At 36.5% G+C, this 20,002-nt stretch overlaps 1 protein-coding gene across 1 annotated transcript; it reads right to left on the bottom strand.

Moving 5' to 3' along the window:
- Positions 1–397: 397 nt before the first annotated feature.
- LOC132700111 (uncharacterized) lies at positions 398–16,880 on the bottom strand. The gene is made up of 19 exons (XM_060667231.1): positions 16,576–16,880; positions 16,293–16,518; positions 14,005–14,133; positions 13,799–13,955; positions 12,746–13,122; positions 12,524–12,692; positions 12,288–12,466; positions 11,819–11,969; positions 11,320–11,455; positions 11,112–11,266; positions 9,578–9,792; positions 6,502–6,627; positions 6,286–6,454; positions 5,738–5,923; positions 5,494–5,684; positions 2,907–3,075; positions 2,676–2,854; positions 2,477–2,624; positions 398–1,251 (listed from the first exon to the last, which is right to left on the bottom strand). Exons 2-19 carry the CDS (start codon positions 16,512–16,514, stop codon positions 914–916), a joined length of 3,396 nt encoding a protein of 1,131 aa, XP_060523214.1. The 5' UTR covers positions 16,515–16,518; positions 16,576–16,880; the 3' UTR covers positions 398–913.
- Between the last annotated feature and the right edge of the window lie 3,122 nt (positions 16,881–20,002).

The following is a 20,002-nucleotide window of genomic DNA, read 5'->3' as shown; positions in this document are numbered from 1 at the left end:
TGTTTAAATTGTTGCGAACATAGTTCTGGGATTAGTCTAATTAGATGAAAAAAATACGACAATAGGCGTTCTGCACGTGCGATTCAATAAGTTAGCAAAAAAAGTAAACACATTTGTATATAATTGCGAGTTCAGTCAATAATTGTCATAAAAACGCTATAATGGTATAATTGGATGGGATTATTATGTGTTATTAAAATTTTCCATTATCCCAAAGACTGAAAGTAATTTTACGGCATTTGTCGCTCTACACGGCAGCAAGACAAACTGTTTTGTAATCAAGGTGTCTAAAGTGCTTGTAAAACAAAAGAATGGTAGATTCCGCGTATTTCTGGTAATTATAACGATCGTAACTTTTTGTCTCGTAACCCTATGCAAAATAATGCAACAAATATGCGCAAATCGTATCGTAGTGTTATCATACTGTTACCCATGGTACCGTGTGATTATGTTTCACCAATTCAAAGATAGAAGCACGCTTTATTTATAGCTCTGAAACGGCAACAGAGATATATGTGCGTATCGCTTTTACAAACTCGTCCAATATTTACTTTATATTCATTACTTGCACTTTGAGACACAAACAGGTTAAACAAACCACACAATCTAAATATAAATACCGTCGAAACTCTATATAGCAAAATTGAAGGGACTGCTTTTTTTGTGACTTTTCTGTCGACATGTCTCTGTTTCAACGTCACAACCATCCTTCCGAAGCCTTGAAATCGATAATGCCAAGCCGTTGAGCAAACTTTTCTGTTTTTAGTTTTACGATAGCTCCAGAGAGTGGTACATTTTTAAGACGTTGCTGTTGGAACCACTACAACATTGCCCGATCCAAATCGTTTGGATTTTCACATTTTTATTTACTAGATTTCACTCGTTCCTGGTAAATATCGCATGAATTATATATTTAATTTTCTTTATATAAACTCAGAGGAAACAGTTTCTCCCATTCCAGATATCTTTCGTCGTACAACCTCCGACGCATAGTTAGGCGATCGCCAATATCCATGTATTTCTGAGTGTCTAAGGAGAACGATTCCCATGCAGCACCGGGAACCCTTAAACGGGAAATGCTGTTAACGGGAGCAGACATCCATGTACCGCGTACAAACCCAAATTTCGCAAAACTTGAATACAGACTGGTTAAATTATCGACCATCTCGATCTCGGGAAAACTTTCATTAAAGAACGGAAATAATTTCTCTATATAGAGTAGGTATATCAAGTCGTCGTGATGAACAGGACCTAGAATGATGAATAGTGAATAAATACTTTAATTTAAACTTGAAATAAATTTAATGGACAATTTGGCTGTCGTTTGATATATCATAATTTTGAGTTTCATTTGATATTCAAAACTGCTGAAATGTAATATAATTTTGTAAGCTGTGGCTGAGTTTAAGTTTTTGGATTGCATGGGAACAATTTATGTGGTGTTTTAGGTTTTGTGACCAGTATGACATCTATGGGGATATTGGAAACTGTAAGACGTACAGCGTCGCCTAAATAGAAGAAAAGAAGATATATGGCAAATAATAATATAATTTTGTTTTATTTTAAATCGTTATCCCTACAAGAGCTAAAAAGTTGAAAATTTTCACGATATGAGAAAAGGATACGTCGATGCTAAAAATGGCGTGGAAAAAATCGGCCCACTATGATGCTTGCGGCCGAAGTCAACTTTTGTTTTTCTTAAATAATTTAAATTTCGAGAGAAATTTAAACTTTGCGCAAACGAACGAGATATTACGAACCTTCCACTACGAAGGATATTCTAACAAGAACGAACTTTTTAAAAGCAGAATTTTCCAACAGTCAGATGGCCTCCGAGATCCTCAGATATAAAATTGCTTGATTTTGCAAACGTCCGAGAATAATTTTTTAAGTACTTTTAAAGGCGTGTACGAAAATTTTACTGACCTCTCTCTTCCATTTTATCGACTCCTTTCTTATCCACTCATTATTTAGATGACTTTTAAAACTGACTAGCATTATCAAAGCCTGAAGTCTTGTTTTTGTTAGTTCTCCTGATTTTTGCCGACCAAACATAAACTGTCGAAAAGCATTTTGAAAATGTAGAAACCGATATGAGGAACATAAAAAGGAACGTGACTTCGGCCGTACGCAACATAGTAGGCCCATTTTTTTTTTTACACAAATCCTGAAAATTTTAACTTTTTGACATTGACATTTGGCTTTTCCACCATGATATCGATATAGACTTTTACGTAGAGTCCAGTGGCGTAGTCATTTCCTTTTCGAAATGGTTTCGTTTTTTTTTTTAAATAGAGGGCCCGGCTCTGTGCATACGCGAAATTTCAATTCGATTTCGTCCAGAATTTCGTCGAAAATTGAAAAAAGAAAAACAATGGCGGTCCCCTAGATCCATATTAATTTTAACAAGTATCTGGGAGCTACCAGGTAACTAACAATTGCTAACTATATGGTAATACCACGGTAATTTACCTACCAATTGTTTTGTTGGTGTCAGGATCGGTAAAGTGACTGTACCTTCCTTTGTAGCTGAATTTGTAGTAATAACTTCCCTTATCGTTCTTAGAGCTTATCAGTTTAATGGCTCTATTGACTCCGAAACCGATAACTGAGTCGGCGTACACCTAGAATCGCAACGAATAGAATCGCTACTGGTAAAATTTAACTCAAAGTACCAATCCTAGTGAGTCAAACAGAGATCGATCGATAGTCTTATTACGAAAGTAGAAGCTTTTCAAGCCCGCACTGACTTCATTGGAGAATCGCGTGTCTCTCTCGTAAATGAACGCGGTCGGTGCAATCCTCTCCCATTCTTCGTTGAGCAGTCTCAGCGATGTGCTATTCTCAAAAACATCTAAAAACTTTACGTTATTCTGGTCGCATTTTATACGATCGTTCGACGGTACTGTAAGCCCTGTAAGAAAATTCGTGGGTGGTCACCCCAGCGATGAAAGGAATTTTGTAGAACTTATCAGCCAAGATCAGTTCGATTGGGTGATCTGTTAAGAATCGTTCCTGGCCAAAATCTTTCTCGATTACTGGGGTCCAAATCAGAACGGGATCGTAATTGAATTCCTGAAATATATCCGCGTATCTGAAATTTATTTGGGGTGATGCGATGGCTCGTATACTCCGGTCAGAGCAGTTAGTGACGTCACATACAGGGACTTAATGAAAAATGATCCATATGTCGTAGCCCAAGTAGTTTACCTTTGGACACTACCTACAGAAATTATAAGGGATGGAGCCAAAAGTTAATTTAATTAATTATGTGTATACAGGCGAATATCAACTTTCTTATTTTAAATAGAACACCTGGTATATTACTTCATTTTTGAATTCTATATAAAAATTCTAGACATATTTTCTGTATAATGTCCTGCACCTAAGTCTAACCGTTTTTGAAATTTTTATTTTTTTATGCAAAAAACGAAGTTTGCAAGATGTAAAATGTAAGCCAATTTCTTCATTCGGAAGCATTTATTATTTCACTTGGTTAAGTTTTTGTTGGAGACAAAGGTCTCCAATAACGGATTTCATAAGAAATTTCGATCCTTACTAATACAGGATACGCGAAAAATAAGATTAAAAAAACTACCAAAAAACTTTTTTTTCAATGGAAACTATCTAGTTTTTTAATCTTGTCTTATTTAGCATTAAAAATTAAGGCAGTTTTATGTAAGGTTGAATATGCCTAATATTTTTACTTTTTGATATATCTCCTTTTAAACCTTTATCTATCACAAATAATATGCTGTTGCCATTTAAGTTCAGTTAGTGTAAGGTGGCTATGACGGCAACAAAACAAGTGCTAAAGAGCAGCCACTATGATTTACCATTTCACAACTGACCATAACACTGAACTTCTATCGTGGGATCAAATCTGCCCCCAGCACTTAAACTTCTGTGATTACCTGGCAGACGGTGATTCCAAGACACATTATTTGTTAAATGCTTTCATGAATACCGGCAAAACCAATCAACCAAATCCTCTGAAGCTGTCCATACCTACCAGATCAGTACTCACGTTAGTGAATCCAATTATTAATAGTAACAGGAATGTCACTGGTGATAACTGGTTCACTTCATTAGAGCCGGTTAGTGAACTAAAGAAACTTGGACTTACACATGCGTAAAAACAAGAGGGAAATTCCATGTTGTCCACCATGCACCACGACAACTCTGTGGATCAGGAAACTAAGAAACTGAGATTATAATTTTTACAATGAGACGAAAGGAGGCGTTGATGTGCCCTTTATCGTTCAAGTCGAAGATGTGGTCGATGGCCTTTGGTGATTTGGTACGCTATAATCCAGCTAATCCTGGAATAAAAAAATCGCTCTGAGCTAGGAATGAGTTTTATCAATGAGCATTTGAAAATTAGATTTGCTATGCCCCATTTGTCCAGAGAACTTCGCTCAAAAATCTCGAGAGCATTAGGATCTGAAAGTACTCGTGATGATCAGCTTAGACGAGAAGGTCCTGTTGTAAGGCTAATGCTACTTGTGTCCCAAGGGTACAGATACCAAACATTGCAAATGGAATTTTGTCTTTGACGGACCGAAGATATTGAGAGATTTTTGGACAAGGGGTAAATCTTGTTTTGAAGTTGTACTCCTTTAGAACTTTTGATATGTGGTCAGTGATGTTTTGAATGTAAGGAAGGACCACAGTGGCAAGTGTAGGATTGCATATATTCAGCAATGAGGCCAGATGAAACTGCCATTCCCCCCAATGCCAATTTCTTGACTTCTGTGATGAGGAGCTCCATCCTGCTGCCAAATAAAATGTGGTCGTTCCCTTTCAGGTACCTCATTTTTCATTGCTCAAATGCTCTAAGTAGCGTTGTTATTGATGCGTTATTCCGATTCCCCAAATGGCGCACCATACTTTGACAGAAGTTGTATCTGTTCATGTAACTTTCACATGTTTTTTATTATTCTGGTTGCTCCAGTAATGGGTAATTTTCCTGTTAAAAATATTAGTTCAGGTTATATCAGCAATATTAGCAAACATATTTTCTGAAAAGTGTCTCTCTGATGGACCTGCACTGAACAGAATTTATAGGACTTCCAGTTATTTATTTGAAGGCAAGTTCGAAGCGTTGTTCTTTTGACATCTACCTCTAAAGACGTATTTCGGGTTGATTCTTCAGGGGTCCCTGCCAAATGCAACAAAATATTAGGTCGTTCGTTATCATTCAAAATACGACGACGTCCATTTTTTTTCTCCAAGATTCCATATATTTCAAAGTGTTAGTAAATCCTGTCGGAGATCTATTTTTCTGGGCGCCGCCTTAATAGAAATTTTGTTGTATAACCTCTAAGAGCCAGGGTTTGGTTTTTATTGTTCTACACGTAACTTTCTAACATGTTATGTTGGCACACTTTTTTTGTGAGAGAAGCATTAGACCTGTTTGAAAAAAGAATTTGATAAATGGGATAAAGATGTCACGCTATGACTGCCCAATTGCTCTGACTGGACTTTACCTACTGCAAAACTAGGCAAAGAATTTCCCAATTCGTCTGCGGACTTAGTTTTCAGACATTCGACGATATCTGCCGGACTATCATCGGGACAACCCACTAGTCTCGCTTGTTTGCGAGCAAGCTCCAATTGGTCCCGCTTTATCGGCCATTGGGCCGTTGGGGAACCGCTCATTGCTATGCCCCTGTGAAACAAACCTGGGAAGGTGTTTTTTTTTTAATTATGTATGTTGTGAAAATGCGCCCTGAACCTTTAGACATTGGTGACACCATGTGGAAGATAACACTCATCCCTCCAGCGCTGTAACCCATTAAGGTGACTGAGTCGGGATCACCTCCGAAAGCTCTAATGTTCTGTTGAATCCATTTCAGTGCCTGGATTTGATCTTTCATTCCGTTGTTGCCGGGGGCCTCTCGTTCGCCAGTCGCCAAGAATCCTAATGCAAAAATTTATGATCCGATTTGAATGATTTTCTTTTGCGTTGCAAGTTTGACGATGTCACAGTTTCCGCTGATAATGATAAATGATATGTGTTTTTCCTAAAATTCGCATAGCAATATATAGCAGTTGATATTAGAAGGAGTTGACATTTGCTTTTTTGGTTTACTTCATTATCTTTGTTATTAAAGGAGGTACACTGATTTATGAAGATTTTTTCAAGTATAAGCTATCGAATTTGTATAAACCAGCCTCATTTAAATGTCTTCTGAAATGTTGGCTACCTTCTAACGTCAGCTAGTAGCTGTTTCGGTTGCTAGTACACTCCATAAGACATCATCCGTTGGAATTTATTATTACCTAATGTGGCCAATCTGTAGTTCAAGGTCACCAAAACAATTTTTTGATCCATAAAGTACTGCGGTCCGGCCCACTTGCTAGTTGATCCCACGCTGTACCAACCACCTGCATGTAAATATACCATTACGGGTCTGACGGGGTGTTTAACGTCGAGTTTGATATTCGGTAGCTGAAATTAAATTATCAGTGTCGGCCGTTTTGATCACTCTGCTGTACCTTGGTGGTGTATACGTTGAGGATTAAACAATCCTCCGATGTAGGATCGTCCGAAGGCTGTGGGCAAAGGTATCCGTCGACAGTTGCGTTGTAGACGCCTTCATAGCTTGTTATGGGCACTGGAGGCTAGAAATGTTATCTATCTATGGTGCCTATACCTATGTGTCACGTAGATATATAGTTTCATAAACATACGATACGGTGATGTAAAAGCTGAATAGTATAGTATTAGTATTATCTGAGGGAGATTACTTTGAAGACAGACAATATTGATATAAAATGATTCTTTTGGCTACTCCACATTTAGTTGCTGACCGGGGTTTTTCCGGACTCATAGAAGCAAGCTGACGTTATACCCGCTCCAAAGAAAGAGTGTCTAAGTGGCATTAACGATTTTAGACCAATCAGTTTGCTGCCAATCATCTCAAAGGTTATTGAAAAAATTGCAGCTGAACAATTTCGTCAGTTCCTATGCGATAACAAAATCCTCCCAGACACTCAATCTGGTTTTCGGCCTCTTCACAGCACTACTTCAGCGTTGCTTCATGGTTCTGACGATTTATTGAGAGCAGCGGATTCTCTTCTCTCATACTCTTGGGCTATAGCAAAGCGTTCGACACCCTGGATCATTGCCTTCTCCTAGCTAATCTGGAATTCTTCGGGATAAATTCTCTTGGTCAGAGGTACCAAAAGGGTAGTTATAGGAAATACTCTTTCAGATGTCATTGTTTCGTAGAGGGGTGTTCCACAGGGACCTATCCCGTTCTGAGTCGACTTCTCTACTTTTTTCTTAAATTTTGTAAATCTCATCAATACGCCGATGATACTCAGTTATCTTATGTTGCTAGTGAAGCTTTAAATGCCGCTACTAAAAAAAAATTGAAGTCTTGCCATCATTTTAAACAAGACGTGTATGCAAAATGTCGCAAATAACGCAAATTGAATAGAAAAGAAATGAAAGGAAAGGTTAGCACCTAAAATTATTAAAGAAAGGCTGGATGGTGTGTACGGCCAAAGTTCTCCTTCGTATTCTGTAGTGAAAGAATGGGCAAAATGTTTTCGAATGGGACAGGAGTCCCTTGAAGATGATTCAAGAACTGGTCGACCAGTGGAAGATATTGTTGCGATTGTGGAAGAGGTGGTATTGAGTGATCAACGTTTAAAGGTCAAGGAAATCTCAGAAATTACTAAGCTTTCTGATACAAGTGTTCGTCGAATCCTGCATGATCATTTAGGTATGCAAGATGGGTTCCTAAAAACCTTTCGGCTATTCAAAAACAACGCCGTGTCGAGTGTGCGCGGTCTTTTTTGGAATTCTGTGGGTCGGAACCGAAGCCTGTGATAGAAACTATTGTGACGGGAGATGAAACTATGGTTCTCTATTATGACTCTCTATCGAAAAAAGAATCAATGGATTGGCGTCGTAAGGGCGAAGCACCTCCAAGAAAATTTAGAGTCTGCCAGTCAAGAAAAAAGGTGATGGCCACGATCTTTTGGGATTGTGATTGTGAAGGAATCCTTTTGATAGATTTTAAAGAAATTATTACATAATTATTACATAAATTGAGAGACTCCATACGTATATAACGTCTAGGAAAACTGACCAGAGGCGTGCGTCTTTTGCACGATAATGCACCTGCTCATACTGCTGGTGTTGCACCAGTTGCCATTTCAGAGTGTGGGTTCCAACAGATAAATCATCCTCCCTATAGTCCAGATATTTGGATGTTGGTGCTGTTTTTCTTGTGGTTACATGGAAGAGCGCAAATTGCGAATATCGCCGCTCTTGTATTATTACTTATATTGAATATTTTGATTTTCAATGAAGACCCCGTGTATCGATCTATTTTATATATACGTGAAAATGCTCTTATCTGCAGAGTAACTACTAATAGGCGCCACTACAGTACCTGGCAAGTTGATATTATCACACCTGGTGACTCCAGACTGATGTCTTGGCAGTCCAATAAGCAATTTACAGTGAAAATGAGAGACTTTTTAATCAACACTTGGAGCTACTTAGTCGTACAACACTATATGAACTCTCGTATTTTGGGTATTAACTATTATTGGATTTGTCTATAATATATTTGTTTTGTATGTGTTTTAAGTTCGATGTACACTTTGTTGTTGTTCACTTAACTGATTGGTGAGTAAAGTACTATTCTATTCGGAAGAAGACATTTCAAGACGAAAACTCATAGAATGCCAGGCAAGTCAACAGAACTGGCACTCAATAATCTGATAGGGAGAATAAGCGAAAAAATGGATACAAAGTATGTTGGAAAATGTACTTGAAAAATCCACAGGCGCGAGGTGCTATTCTCGCACTGTGGAAAAGAGGGGTTTTACTGCTATCCAAGCAATCCTGGATGCTATATGCAACTTGTGAAAAATGTAGTAAGTGCATCGAACGTGTGTGTGTGTGTGTGTGTGTGTGTGTTAGATAAAGGACGTCATCAGAATACAGATAAATATTTATTAGAATCTTACAATTAAACATTTTTTGAACAGGTAGATCGTTCAAGAAACGCATTAACGCACATAAAAGGGCGTTTAAAAACAATAGTCTTGATTCTAATTTTGCTACACAGGAAAACACATTTTCGACGACAATTTTGATATATTACATACAGCCACAAAAAGTGGAAAATTAAATTTATTGGAAGCCATGGAAATTAACAAAATGAGAAAATTCAAATGTATTACGTAACGATCAATTAGATTTAAATACCTCTCTTTTATTGAACTTAAATTCTCACAACAACATTAATTATGCTTTTATGGTCATTTTTCGGTATATATAGTATCAGGTAAATTGTAAATATTACATTTGATAAAGGCACGGTGTTGTAGAAACAATTGTCATGTAAAAATATATTATTTCGTGAAAATCTGAACTTTTAGTTCTTATTTATTTTGATAAATGGATTTCCATCAAGTAAAAGCCACCTCAGTTCAATTAATAAAAATTAGTCAATATTAATTAAGTAGTCGGTTGCAAAAGCACTATATTTCTGGTCCAAGCATAACAGTTAAGTTTAAGTATCGTTGAATTGTCGAAAACAAAACTTACCTGGAATCTTAACTCACCAATGGGAGGCTGGGCATATCTAATTCCTCTAAAGGAATATATTGTTTTCCCCAATCGACTTTTTAGTAGCGAGCCTTGAATTTTCCCCAACGGGGTTGTGACAACGGGAAAGTTTCCATCGCCTTTGCCGATGGAAATTTCGTAAAGAACAACAAAAAGCGATATTACAAACATACGTCGAGACTCCATGGTAGTCACTTAATGTTAATTGTGTTTTATTTACTCTTATCTCTACAGCAATTAATCGTATTTGCAAAAAAAGTTGGCAAAATAATAATTGCTGTTGATAACGTTAGGCTGTTTTTGTTCTGAATTTGATAACCTCTAAATGTAATTTGTGTGATTCATAATATTATACCTAAAGTCTCGGATTCAGGTTTGCATAGAACGTTTCACTATATAATGCCGTAAAAACGCATCATCTAATCTTATTGGGAAGCGGCTTTGGTTCTTCAATGCGGGCTGGTCATTGGTTAAAAGTTGCTTTATAGGGTCCTGTTTTATCTGCGTATTTCTATTAGCTATAATGGTTCGTTAGACCAAAAAACAACACTCTATACTTTGGGATACACTATATCAGACAGCATACAGAGAAATTAGATTGATATATCAAATCTGCTCATAAATGAATGCAAATGTCATTAATTTTTAGGGGAATCAGATTTTTTTGTGAAAAATAAAATATCTCTCTAAAAGAAAATATTAGTTACCAACTAGTGTCCTTCTGAAAATTAGTATATTATGCAATAAGTGCGGTAAATGGCATTTGACTCATGAGTATATTTGACGAGTGAGTCAAAAAGATTACCGAACGTGTTGCATGCTGTATTTTTTCTACGACAGTTAGTTTTTAGGTACATTTTCGCAAAACAACACGAATATATTCAGTGACAAACGTCAAAATTCAAGCCGTGCGGTAATATCTCCGAAAACATCCGAGTGCTGCCAAACCCGTGCGGTAAAGTCCCGGAAATGTTCGAAGTGGTTCGGATTCGTGGGAAACGAAACTGACGTGGTAAAGTGACGCTTCCCGCACTCTAGATCATTGTGTAATTAGGTATTTTACAGACGGGAGTGGAAAAAAGAATTAGAAGAATTTTTTTCATTTTTACATTTTTAATGAAATAACATAACATCCTAACAAGATAAATTATAAACGATTCTTATTTAAAAAAAAAAACGTTACTTACTATTAATAAATTTCGACAAAATTTTGAAAAGTAAGTAGAACATGGAATTTTAAATTATTTGACATAATGTCGCGAGTTTCAGGAACTTTGGTAAACTAATCATATTCTGTAATATTAATCGAAGTTGGTCAATTATTGTCGAATTTTAAAATCATAAAAATGATAAATCAGGTTTATGAAGATAAATATAAAAAATATCCGAAAATTCTACATCGATTGGGATGAAAAAAAAACATGTTTTTTATGTGACCGATTATTCTTAATCCTTAATCCCGGCCAAATAATATTTTATATAAACATTTGTATTAAAAAACCTTATATTTCATTTAATGGGAAAAGTTTCTCCCAAATCGCGTATCTGTCTTCGTATAATTGAGTCTTCATCTCTAACGTTGAGCCGATGTCCAAATATTTTTGCGTGGTTTTGTCGTACGGCTCCCATACCACATTCGTAGGACTGCGACCCGGCGGGGTCGGGTTTCTGAAAGCAAAGATTGCAGCTTTCCAAAAATCGCACACACAAAAGCAGCTCACCCGTATTTGGCAAATGTGGCGTACAATCCCGTCAACGTCTTTACCATTTCCACCTCTTTGGGGGTGCTCTCCCCGAACAAGGGAAACAATTTGGGGTAGTAGAAGAGGTATATCAAATCATCATGGTGGACGACACCTAATCAAACACCTCGAGGTTTACCGGTTGCGTGTATACGAGGTTGCCGCCAAAATTTCCCGGCCTGACATAGACGCAGCTCCAGTATCACGATAAAACTTTGTCTTCTTTTTAATATATATCTTAGTAGGCTGCGAAAAAAAAATTGAAGTCTTGCGTCAAATTGTTTTTTATTGACAGCATTTTAAACATATTTATATTTTTTAAAGGGATTGAGTTGTTAATAAAGAGATGTAATAAGTGTATTGAAGTTAAGGGGGATTATATTGAAAAATAATAAAAAATTGTTATTCTACTTTGTTTCTTTCATATTCAGGCCGGGAAATTTTGGCGGTGCCCTCGTACCACAGTCAAGCGAGTTACCGTAGGTTTTGTTGTTGGTGTTGGGAAGGTAGAAAAAGCTGTATCTTCCTGGATAGCTGAAGCGATAGTAAAAACACAACTCCGGGCTCTTGTCGCTAATGAGTTTGATGGCCCTGTTGCCGCTGAATCCCACTGTAGAATCAGCGTAAAGCTGAAGAAGTAGAAAATAGTTTAAATCACCAACAGCGTGTGCGTTACTATTCACAAAACTTCTGCCAATCATTCATTCTGTTGGCTTCTTCAGAGCTTTGAGGATAACATTATGGTCCCTTCAACGTAACAAAAAGGTCAGTGTGCAAAACCCTTTACGGGAAAAACTCATAGTTTCGTACTTAATTCCTTTCACTTCATTGAACAATTAAAAAGCAGTACGCTAGATACACAAGATTGCTTTGATTTGAGCAGAGGAATAGTGTTACAGTAGCCTGTGGAAGTTTCTTTGAAAGAAAAAACTGTTTGCGTTGCATACCTCACCCAGCCTGCCTTCCGAGGATTTGTCGATGGGTCTGTCATTGAAATAAAACTTTTTTAAAGCCGCGCTTATTGATTTAGACCGGCTGGTGTTCCTCTCGTAAAGGAACGATATAGGTGCCACCCTATCCCAATCTCCATTCATTTCGTTCAACAGAGTCTCGTTGTTGACGATATCTGTAAACGGATTCAACTTATTAGCGGTATTATCAGTACCACCGTCTTGCACCTTACACATGGCTTTGTACGAAAATTCCTCAGCAGTTATTCCAGTAATGAAGGGTACCTTGTAGAAGTCGCCCTTTTGAACCGACAAGACCGGATGTTCCAGGAAAAACCTCTCCTGACCGAAGTCCCTTTCCACCACGGGTTTCCAAATAAGCAACGGATCACCGTCGTACTCCTGGAAACTTAACCTTTTAAGGAAACCATTGAATTTGAGTACCCAAGGAATACCCCGAATTGAAGCAGCGATTGTCCCAACTCCTTAGCCGACTTGGTCTTCAAGCAATCGATAATTTCCGACGAAGAAGTGTCCGGACATCCTACGAACCTCGCTTGCCTCTTGGCCAGATCCATTTGGTCGTGAGGTACGTCCCATTGGGCCAGCACCGAATCGCTCAGGGCAATGCCGCGGTGAAATAGACCTTTGGACATGGGCGAAATCATGTGGGATACCACGCTAATTGCTCCCGCACTGCAGCCCAACAGGGTGACGGCATTCGGATCACCTCCGAACGATTCTATGTTGCTTTGTATCCACTTCAGGGCCAAGACTTGATCTTTCAATCCGTTGTTGCCCGGGGACAGTTCGTCGCCGGTGGCGAGGAATCCTGTGCGTTCAATTTATCTCGATAACATTTCAATTGGCTGGTTTTAGAGAAACCAAGGTTAAGAAATAAACAAACCGTGCGGTAAAACAAAGCACTATCAAAACGATAACGTATTCAATGCTAAACAAGTATGCCGGAATCATAATGTTTTAATTCTATGACGCTACCTCTATTACTAGAGTATTTGAAGAGACAGGTATTTCTCGGTGATCAATCGACTCAGTTTGAAAGACCGCATTTACATTTCGTAAAACCCAATGGAGGATGCAGTTTTGTTTGCATCTTTTAAATAGACGTAATGAGAATAACAATTTTTCGAAAAACATTTTATGGAAAGTTCGTTCAATTCAAGAAAAGGTTGTTATAGACAAAATAATCCTAGACAATTAATGTATGGTGTGGTGTCATACATGGGCATATTTTGGGTCCGCTATTTATAGATGAAAAGTTAACTGGAGATCATTATTTGCAACTTTTAGAGCACCAAATAGAGCAATATATAGAAGATTTACCCCTAAATATAACAGCGCTGATTATATGACTGAAGCTGAAATATCCCGGGGATTGAATAGGGAACGGCGGAACCATGGATTGGCCAGCCAACGGCATCGACTTAACTTTAATGGATTTTTTGTTTTGGGGACACCGGGAAATTTCGAAATTTATGGTACCTCACCTAAGGTTTGAAGCCTGTAGTTGATGGTGACCAAAACGATATCCTGGTCCATGAAATATTGAGGGCCGAACCAAGACGAGCTCATAAAGTAGAAACCTCCGGAGTGGATGTAGACGATAACGGGCCTTTTTACACTTTTGCGACGTCCTCCGGGCAACTACGGAATAGTTAAGCTTTATAGAGCTTTATGGGTGAACCATGCTTACTTTGGTAGTAAAAACGTTGAGTAGTAAACAATCTTCGGACATGGGATCTCCTGTAGCGGGTTGCGGGCATATGGCACCGTACTGTGTGGCGTTGTAAGTGCCTTCAAACGTTTCGATGGGCACGGGAGGCTGAAATATGCGTTTCAGTTAGTATTTATACGGATTTCTAAACAAATGATTTCCTATTCACAATCTTTGTATCGATTAATTTATCCCAAATTTAGATGCCAAGATGTGCCAAGTCATTAGGAAACTCTCTCGTTTCCTGCTTGGGGTGAGTGCAGTTCTTCATCTGCTTCATACGCTAAATTTATTATTGTGATGAAATAGTGACAAAACGTGGCAGCAGTGTAAACGTAGCCGTTCAGTTTTCAAGTTCAATACAAAATAAATAGGAACTAATAGCTCAGATTTTCACGAAATAAAACCTTAATTAATGTTAATGTGAGAATTTAAGTTTAATGGCGAGGTATTTAAATCTAATTGATCGTTAAGCAATACATTTGAATGTTTCATTTTGCTAATCTCCGTGGCTTCCAATAAATTTAACCTTCTACTTTTTGTGGCTGTATGTAAAATATCAAAAATGTCGTCAAAAATGTGTTTTTCTGTGTTTAAGTGCGTAGCACAATAACTATTGTTTTTAAACGCCCTTTTATGTTCGTTAATGAGTTTCTTGAAGGATCTACCTGTTTGTCCAATATAATTTTTTGGACAAGATCCGCATTTCAACCTGTAGACACCTGATCTTTGAGATTTTGGACATTTCGTTTTATTGCTTTTTAAAAATTTTCCTATTGTATTGTGTGTTGTGTGAGGATGTTCTAGTATGATATTTCCCAAATTATCCATAAAAATCTCGACTAACAAAGGAGTAAGTGGGTTTCCCATAATCAAACCTTCCTTAGAGATGTAAATCTGTCCATTAAATTCAAAATAATTTTGGTCTAAAGATACCGCTAAGCAATCTAATAAATCTTGTTTGACCAATGGGTTAACCTGTTTCCGAGTGAGGGTGAAATCTACTAAATCTATCACATCCATAGGTGGAATGCTGGGAAATAAGTTTTGTACAACAAAAGACAATAGGGTTGCGTTAGAAGGGATTTTGATATCTGATAACTTATCAAAGAGGTCCTTAATTGACTCTTAGCAATGAGGATCCGCTAATGATCAAACAAGAGTATTATTGTTACATACATTTCTTTAGTAAAATACTTTCATGGTGATTTTATATATATTTGTTGTGTAGGCACTAATAAATTCACTCACAAAAAAGTAACGAACTACAGTTTGTGTCCGATTTCCATTTAGTTAAATGAAAACAAAAGATTAATAATATAATTCGTATTCAAGTAGCGGTTGAGCATGCTTTGTTGGATAGATTAAGGTCATTTGTAGATAACCAACGTGGCTTCAGAAAAATTAGAAGCATTGGGTATTACCGAACAGTACTTTTGTACAATGCATAGAGATGTATATTGAAAATTTTACCTGATGTGATGTAAAAGCACAAACCCGAATAGCACTAAGTTAGGAGAAGCTGGTATTATTATTGGTATTAAAGGGGGGCGCCCTCGCGGGCGTCGAAGCACTTAGGCCACCAGATGGGCCCGTTGTGCCCCCAGGCCGCTCTAGAGGGCGTCCAGAATGCCGCCCCTCCTGTAGAAGGTCAGCAACTCCTTTAGCCCAATACCGTGCACTGAGTCCGGAGGAAGAGGAGGAGTTAGGAGGAGCTTTTGCGTCAGCGAAAAAGTTTTGTCCAATGTAAAGGTTAAAGCTGGAGTTTTGGTTTGTTTTAGTTAGTTACTTTTAAAAGTACATGCTCATCTAGATAAATTTAAAAACAGGAAAGCAAGGAGAACGTTTTCTGCCCTTTTATACATGTGTTTACAGATAAAACACACAATTTTCTTTTGGGAACTATTGAAAAACAATTAGTTATCAATTGTATGTTGTGCATTGTATTTTAATTTTTTCATATAACCGCGAATAATATTATAGATTTTTATGTTTTTCATTTTGTGTTTTGCAATTTGCCACTCAAGTGAATTTATGAATATACAACTACTATTACCAATTTCTTGTTGCATTTAAATTTATTCAAATAGGTCTCTAGTCTAGGAAGGAAGAACGTTCTGGCGCTATTTTGTATTTTCAAACATTTAAAAAAAATTGATATGACCTTATATTACGCAATGAAAATGTTCTGTCGGTTGAGGAGTTTGAAGAACTAATGTCATTATTATAATTTTTAGTTTCCTAAAATGTCATCTATCTCCGATTACCTTGAATCTGAGTTCACCTATAGGGGCTTTGGCGTATCTGATACCCCTGAACGAATAGATATCTCGCCCGAGTCTGGATTTTAGTATGGCCCCTTGAAAAAGTCCAGCAGGAGCCCTTACCGCAGGACTATTCCTATCTCTATCGCGATGGGCATGGTGGTGTCCCTTATAAGCGAGACAACCCTCCACAATAACGAACATTGCAAACGCTACTTTAATCATAACGCTAAAAGCAACATTATCGTTATTTTTACGGCAAAATGATAACGTGTTGTTTACTTACAAAAGTCTTGCAATATGAGACGTCAACGAACAAACCGAGCGGCGAATTAGAACATTGTGAAGTCTCGCACGGTTAGTGATACCTATTTATAACGACTACTGGTATCTTTATTACACCAAGACTGCCCCCGGCTTTTCTATGAAGCGACTAAGCATTGGCATTCGAAATTCCCAGCCGATAATGTTTATGTAGATTGCAGGCGCTTTGTGTACGGTTTAGTTTTGCGTTCATTTTTTCGCGGGTTTTCCAATACCATAATAAAAATAAAAAAATCATGGACCTCAATTTTTGCGTGATCTCGCAGGAGGAAATCCAATGGCGAAAGGTCAGGGGATCTGGGAGTCCAAGATATGGGACCATTTAATGGAATAATTCTTTCGTCAAACTGCTCCTTTAAGGGGTTCTTGGCTCGACATTATTAAACTACCTGTTAAAATACAACTTCGATACTTCGAATTGTTTAACTTCAAAGGCGCAGTAGCAGTGACAAATAAATCATCAGCTACTTATAAAATAATTAAGCTCCAACTTTACGAAGTGAGACAAAATTTTTGTGCACTTGTTGGACGGCACTGGAAAGGAAATTTTACGCTTTTTCCAAAAAACGAATCTAAAAAAAAAGTTAAGGCGGATAGCCACATGAAAAAAAGCAATTCAGAATATAATCTAATTAAATTACATTATATATATATATTATATATATATATATATATATATATATATATATATATATATATATATATATATATATATATATATATATATATATATATATATATATATATATATATATATATATATATATATATATATATATATATATATATATATATATATATATATATATATATATATATATATATATATATATATTTATTCTCACGTATTGATTCACGGATGGAAAAATGTGATGACACTATACTCCGGGATATCATCCGTTCGCTCGTTGAACTCCGACTGGAATCCTGCATCCGACTGGAATCCTGCAAATCCTGCATCCGACTGGAATCCTGCAGACGTTTCGCCAAAATCTCACTTGGCATCTTCAATGCTCGCGCTCCGAAAACAGTCGGATGCAGGATTTGCAGGATTCCAGTCGGAGTTCAACGAGCGAACGGATGATATCCCGGAATATAGTGTCATCATTATATATATATATATATATATATATATATATATATATATATATATATATATATATATATATATATATATATATATATATATATATATATATATATATATATTTTTTTTTTTTTCACGTATTGATTCGCGGATGGAAAAATGTGATGACACTATATTCCGGGATATCATCCGTTCGCTTGTTGAACTCCGACTGGAATCCTGCAGACGTTTCGCCAAAATCTCACTTGGCATCTTCAATGCTCGCGCTCCGAAAACACTTCGAACACTGATATCAGAAAACATATGAAATGAGTAAACTTTTTTTGTGACTTTTAAGCTAAGTATATCGCAATTGCAGTGAGCCTGAACTACGGCTGAGTTTTGTGCGGTTCGTTATAGATGACCTTTGTCATCGATATATTGTGGTTCAGCCTGGATCTAAGGAAGGATTTATATCAATACAAAATCTTGTATCTTTTGTGGTAAACAGAAAATATATGGTGGTCGAAAAGTACCTGTCGATAAGAAGCTCCGTTTTTTTTAAATAAAAAAATATTAATAAAAAATAACAATCAGCGAATTGATCCACTAGTCTTTATAAACGAGAAGTTAATTTGAGCTCGGAAGATCTTCGATTGACTCACCTGTTTCTTATTACGGAAATCGGATATGCGTAGGGTTTCTTAATATCGGATTATTTATGCAAAGGATATGATACGACGTTTGTTGTTACTTTTATTAGCACCATAAGTAGATGACCATAAAACAAAAACGAAAAAGGTAATATGAATTTTGTTATAACCCTGATCATCTGTTGAGAGTGGCGGAGGACTGTCAGTATAATAAATAAGGTTCTGTTGATATATTTAGAATGCGGAAGGAAGTCATTGTCATAATCTTCAACGTAATGTTCTTTTCTCCTAAACCTATCCCAAATGTATTTATCAATTTATTATTATTATTTAACTTATTAATTAACGGTGAAAGTTGGAAAATTGTGAATTTTATTGAAAACCTCGGTGTTACATATGATTGTAGACTTAGATTCGTGAAACATGAATCTTTGTTGGTGAAAAAGTTTTATTTAGTTTTGCGTCGTTAATACAGACATAGAACTGTCCTTAATGTCAGTTTACGGGAACTTTTAGCTCAATCACTTGTCCTTTCGATTATGAACTATGGTTTAGTCCTCTATAACCCATTTCTTGTTAGTACAAGCACTAACAACTAAATGTTCGGACGATGTAAAAAATGATAAAAAAGACGTTTTTATATCTATTTTTTTTTTTTGCTTTGTCGATTGAATAATCAATTTAGGCACATTACGATAGCACGGAAGAAATCAATACTACCCAGGCATTGATGGTAAAATGTAGTGTGCTGAGATAAATGAGATGTCAGTTCGGGTTGTATCTTTCAAGTTTGTATTATAGTTGATAAGAAAATGACGCGTGGTGTTGCAACAAACAAAAAAGTGCGAGAAATTATCATATCTCAGTACTGCAGAAGTAAATCAATGCAAAAAATTTCAAATGACTTGAGTATTACAAAATCAACAGTCGGAGATAATTTAAAAAAGTATGGAGAGACAGCTAGTGTTACGCTTCACTGGAGAGTATCCAATGAGGGCTTGAACTGATGTGGCTTTTACTTAATGAAAATCAACAAATTAAATAAGAACTAAAACTTCAGATTTTTACGAAATTATTTATATTCACATGACAATTGTTTCCACAACACCGTGTCTTTATCAAATGTAATATTTACAAACCACACTCTTTTTTACGCAGACTTCTTAATAAGCCACTCTGAACAGAAAATTACAACGGCTAAAATCCGTCCATTATCGATAAAATTATAAATAAAAAACTAACCCAGACAACAGTAAACTGTATTTATCCGAAACCTAATACAGAACACGAACAGTTTAACACAATTACATACATAGGAGAACCTTTTTTAATTATGCTACACACTTGAACACAGAAAAACACATTTTTGACGACATTTTTGATATTTTACATACAGCCACAAAAAGTAGAAAATTAAATGTATTGGAAGCCATAGAGATTAACAAAATGAGACATTGAAATGTATTGCTTAACGATCAATTAGATTTAAATACCTCTCCATTATTAAACTTAAATTCTCACCAAAACATTAAGGTAGTTTGTAAATATTACATTTGAAAAAGACACGGTGATGTCCAAACAATTATCACGTGAATATATATTTCGTGAAAATCTGAACTTTTAGTTCTTATTTATTTTGCAACAAGGACTATCATTATTATTATATAAAG

The sequence above is a fragment of the Cylas formicarius genome, unplaced genomic scaffold (assembly GCF_029955315.1).
Source record: "Cylas formicarius isolate icCylForm1 unplaced genomic scaffold, icCylForm1.1 PGA_scaffold_3__17_contigs__length_32017465, whole genome shotgun sequence".
Classification (NCBI taxonomy): domain Eukaryota; kingdom Metazoa; phylum Arthropoda; class Insecta; order Coleoptera; family Brentidae; genus Cylas; species Cylas formicarius.
This window is presented reverse-complemented; position numbering and strand designations above follow the sequence as displayed.

Coding starts and splice junctions, on each gene's coding strand:
- LOC132700111 (XM_060667231.1), bottom strand. CDS start 16,514: ATGATTAAAGTAGCGTTTGCAATGTTCGTTATTGTGGAGGGTTGTCTC. Junction 9,793..11,111: donor GGAGAAACTTTTCCCATTAA/ATGAAATATAAG, acceptor ATTAACATTAAG/TGACTACCATGGAGTCTCGA. Junction 2,625..2,675: donor TGTTTGACTCACTAGGATTG/GTACTTTGAGTT, acceptor TTGCGATTCTAG/GTGTACGCCGACTCAGTTAT.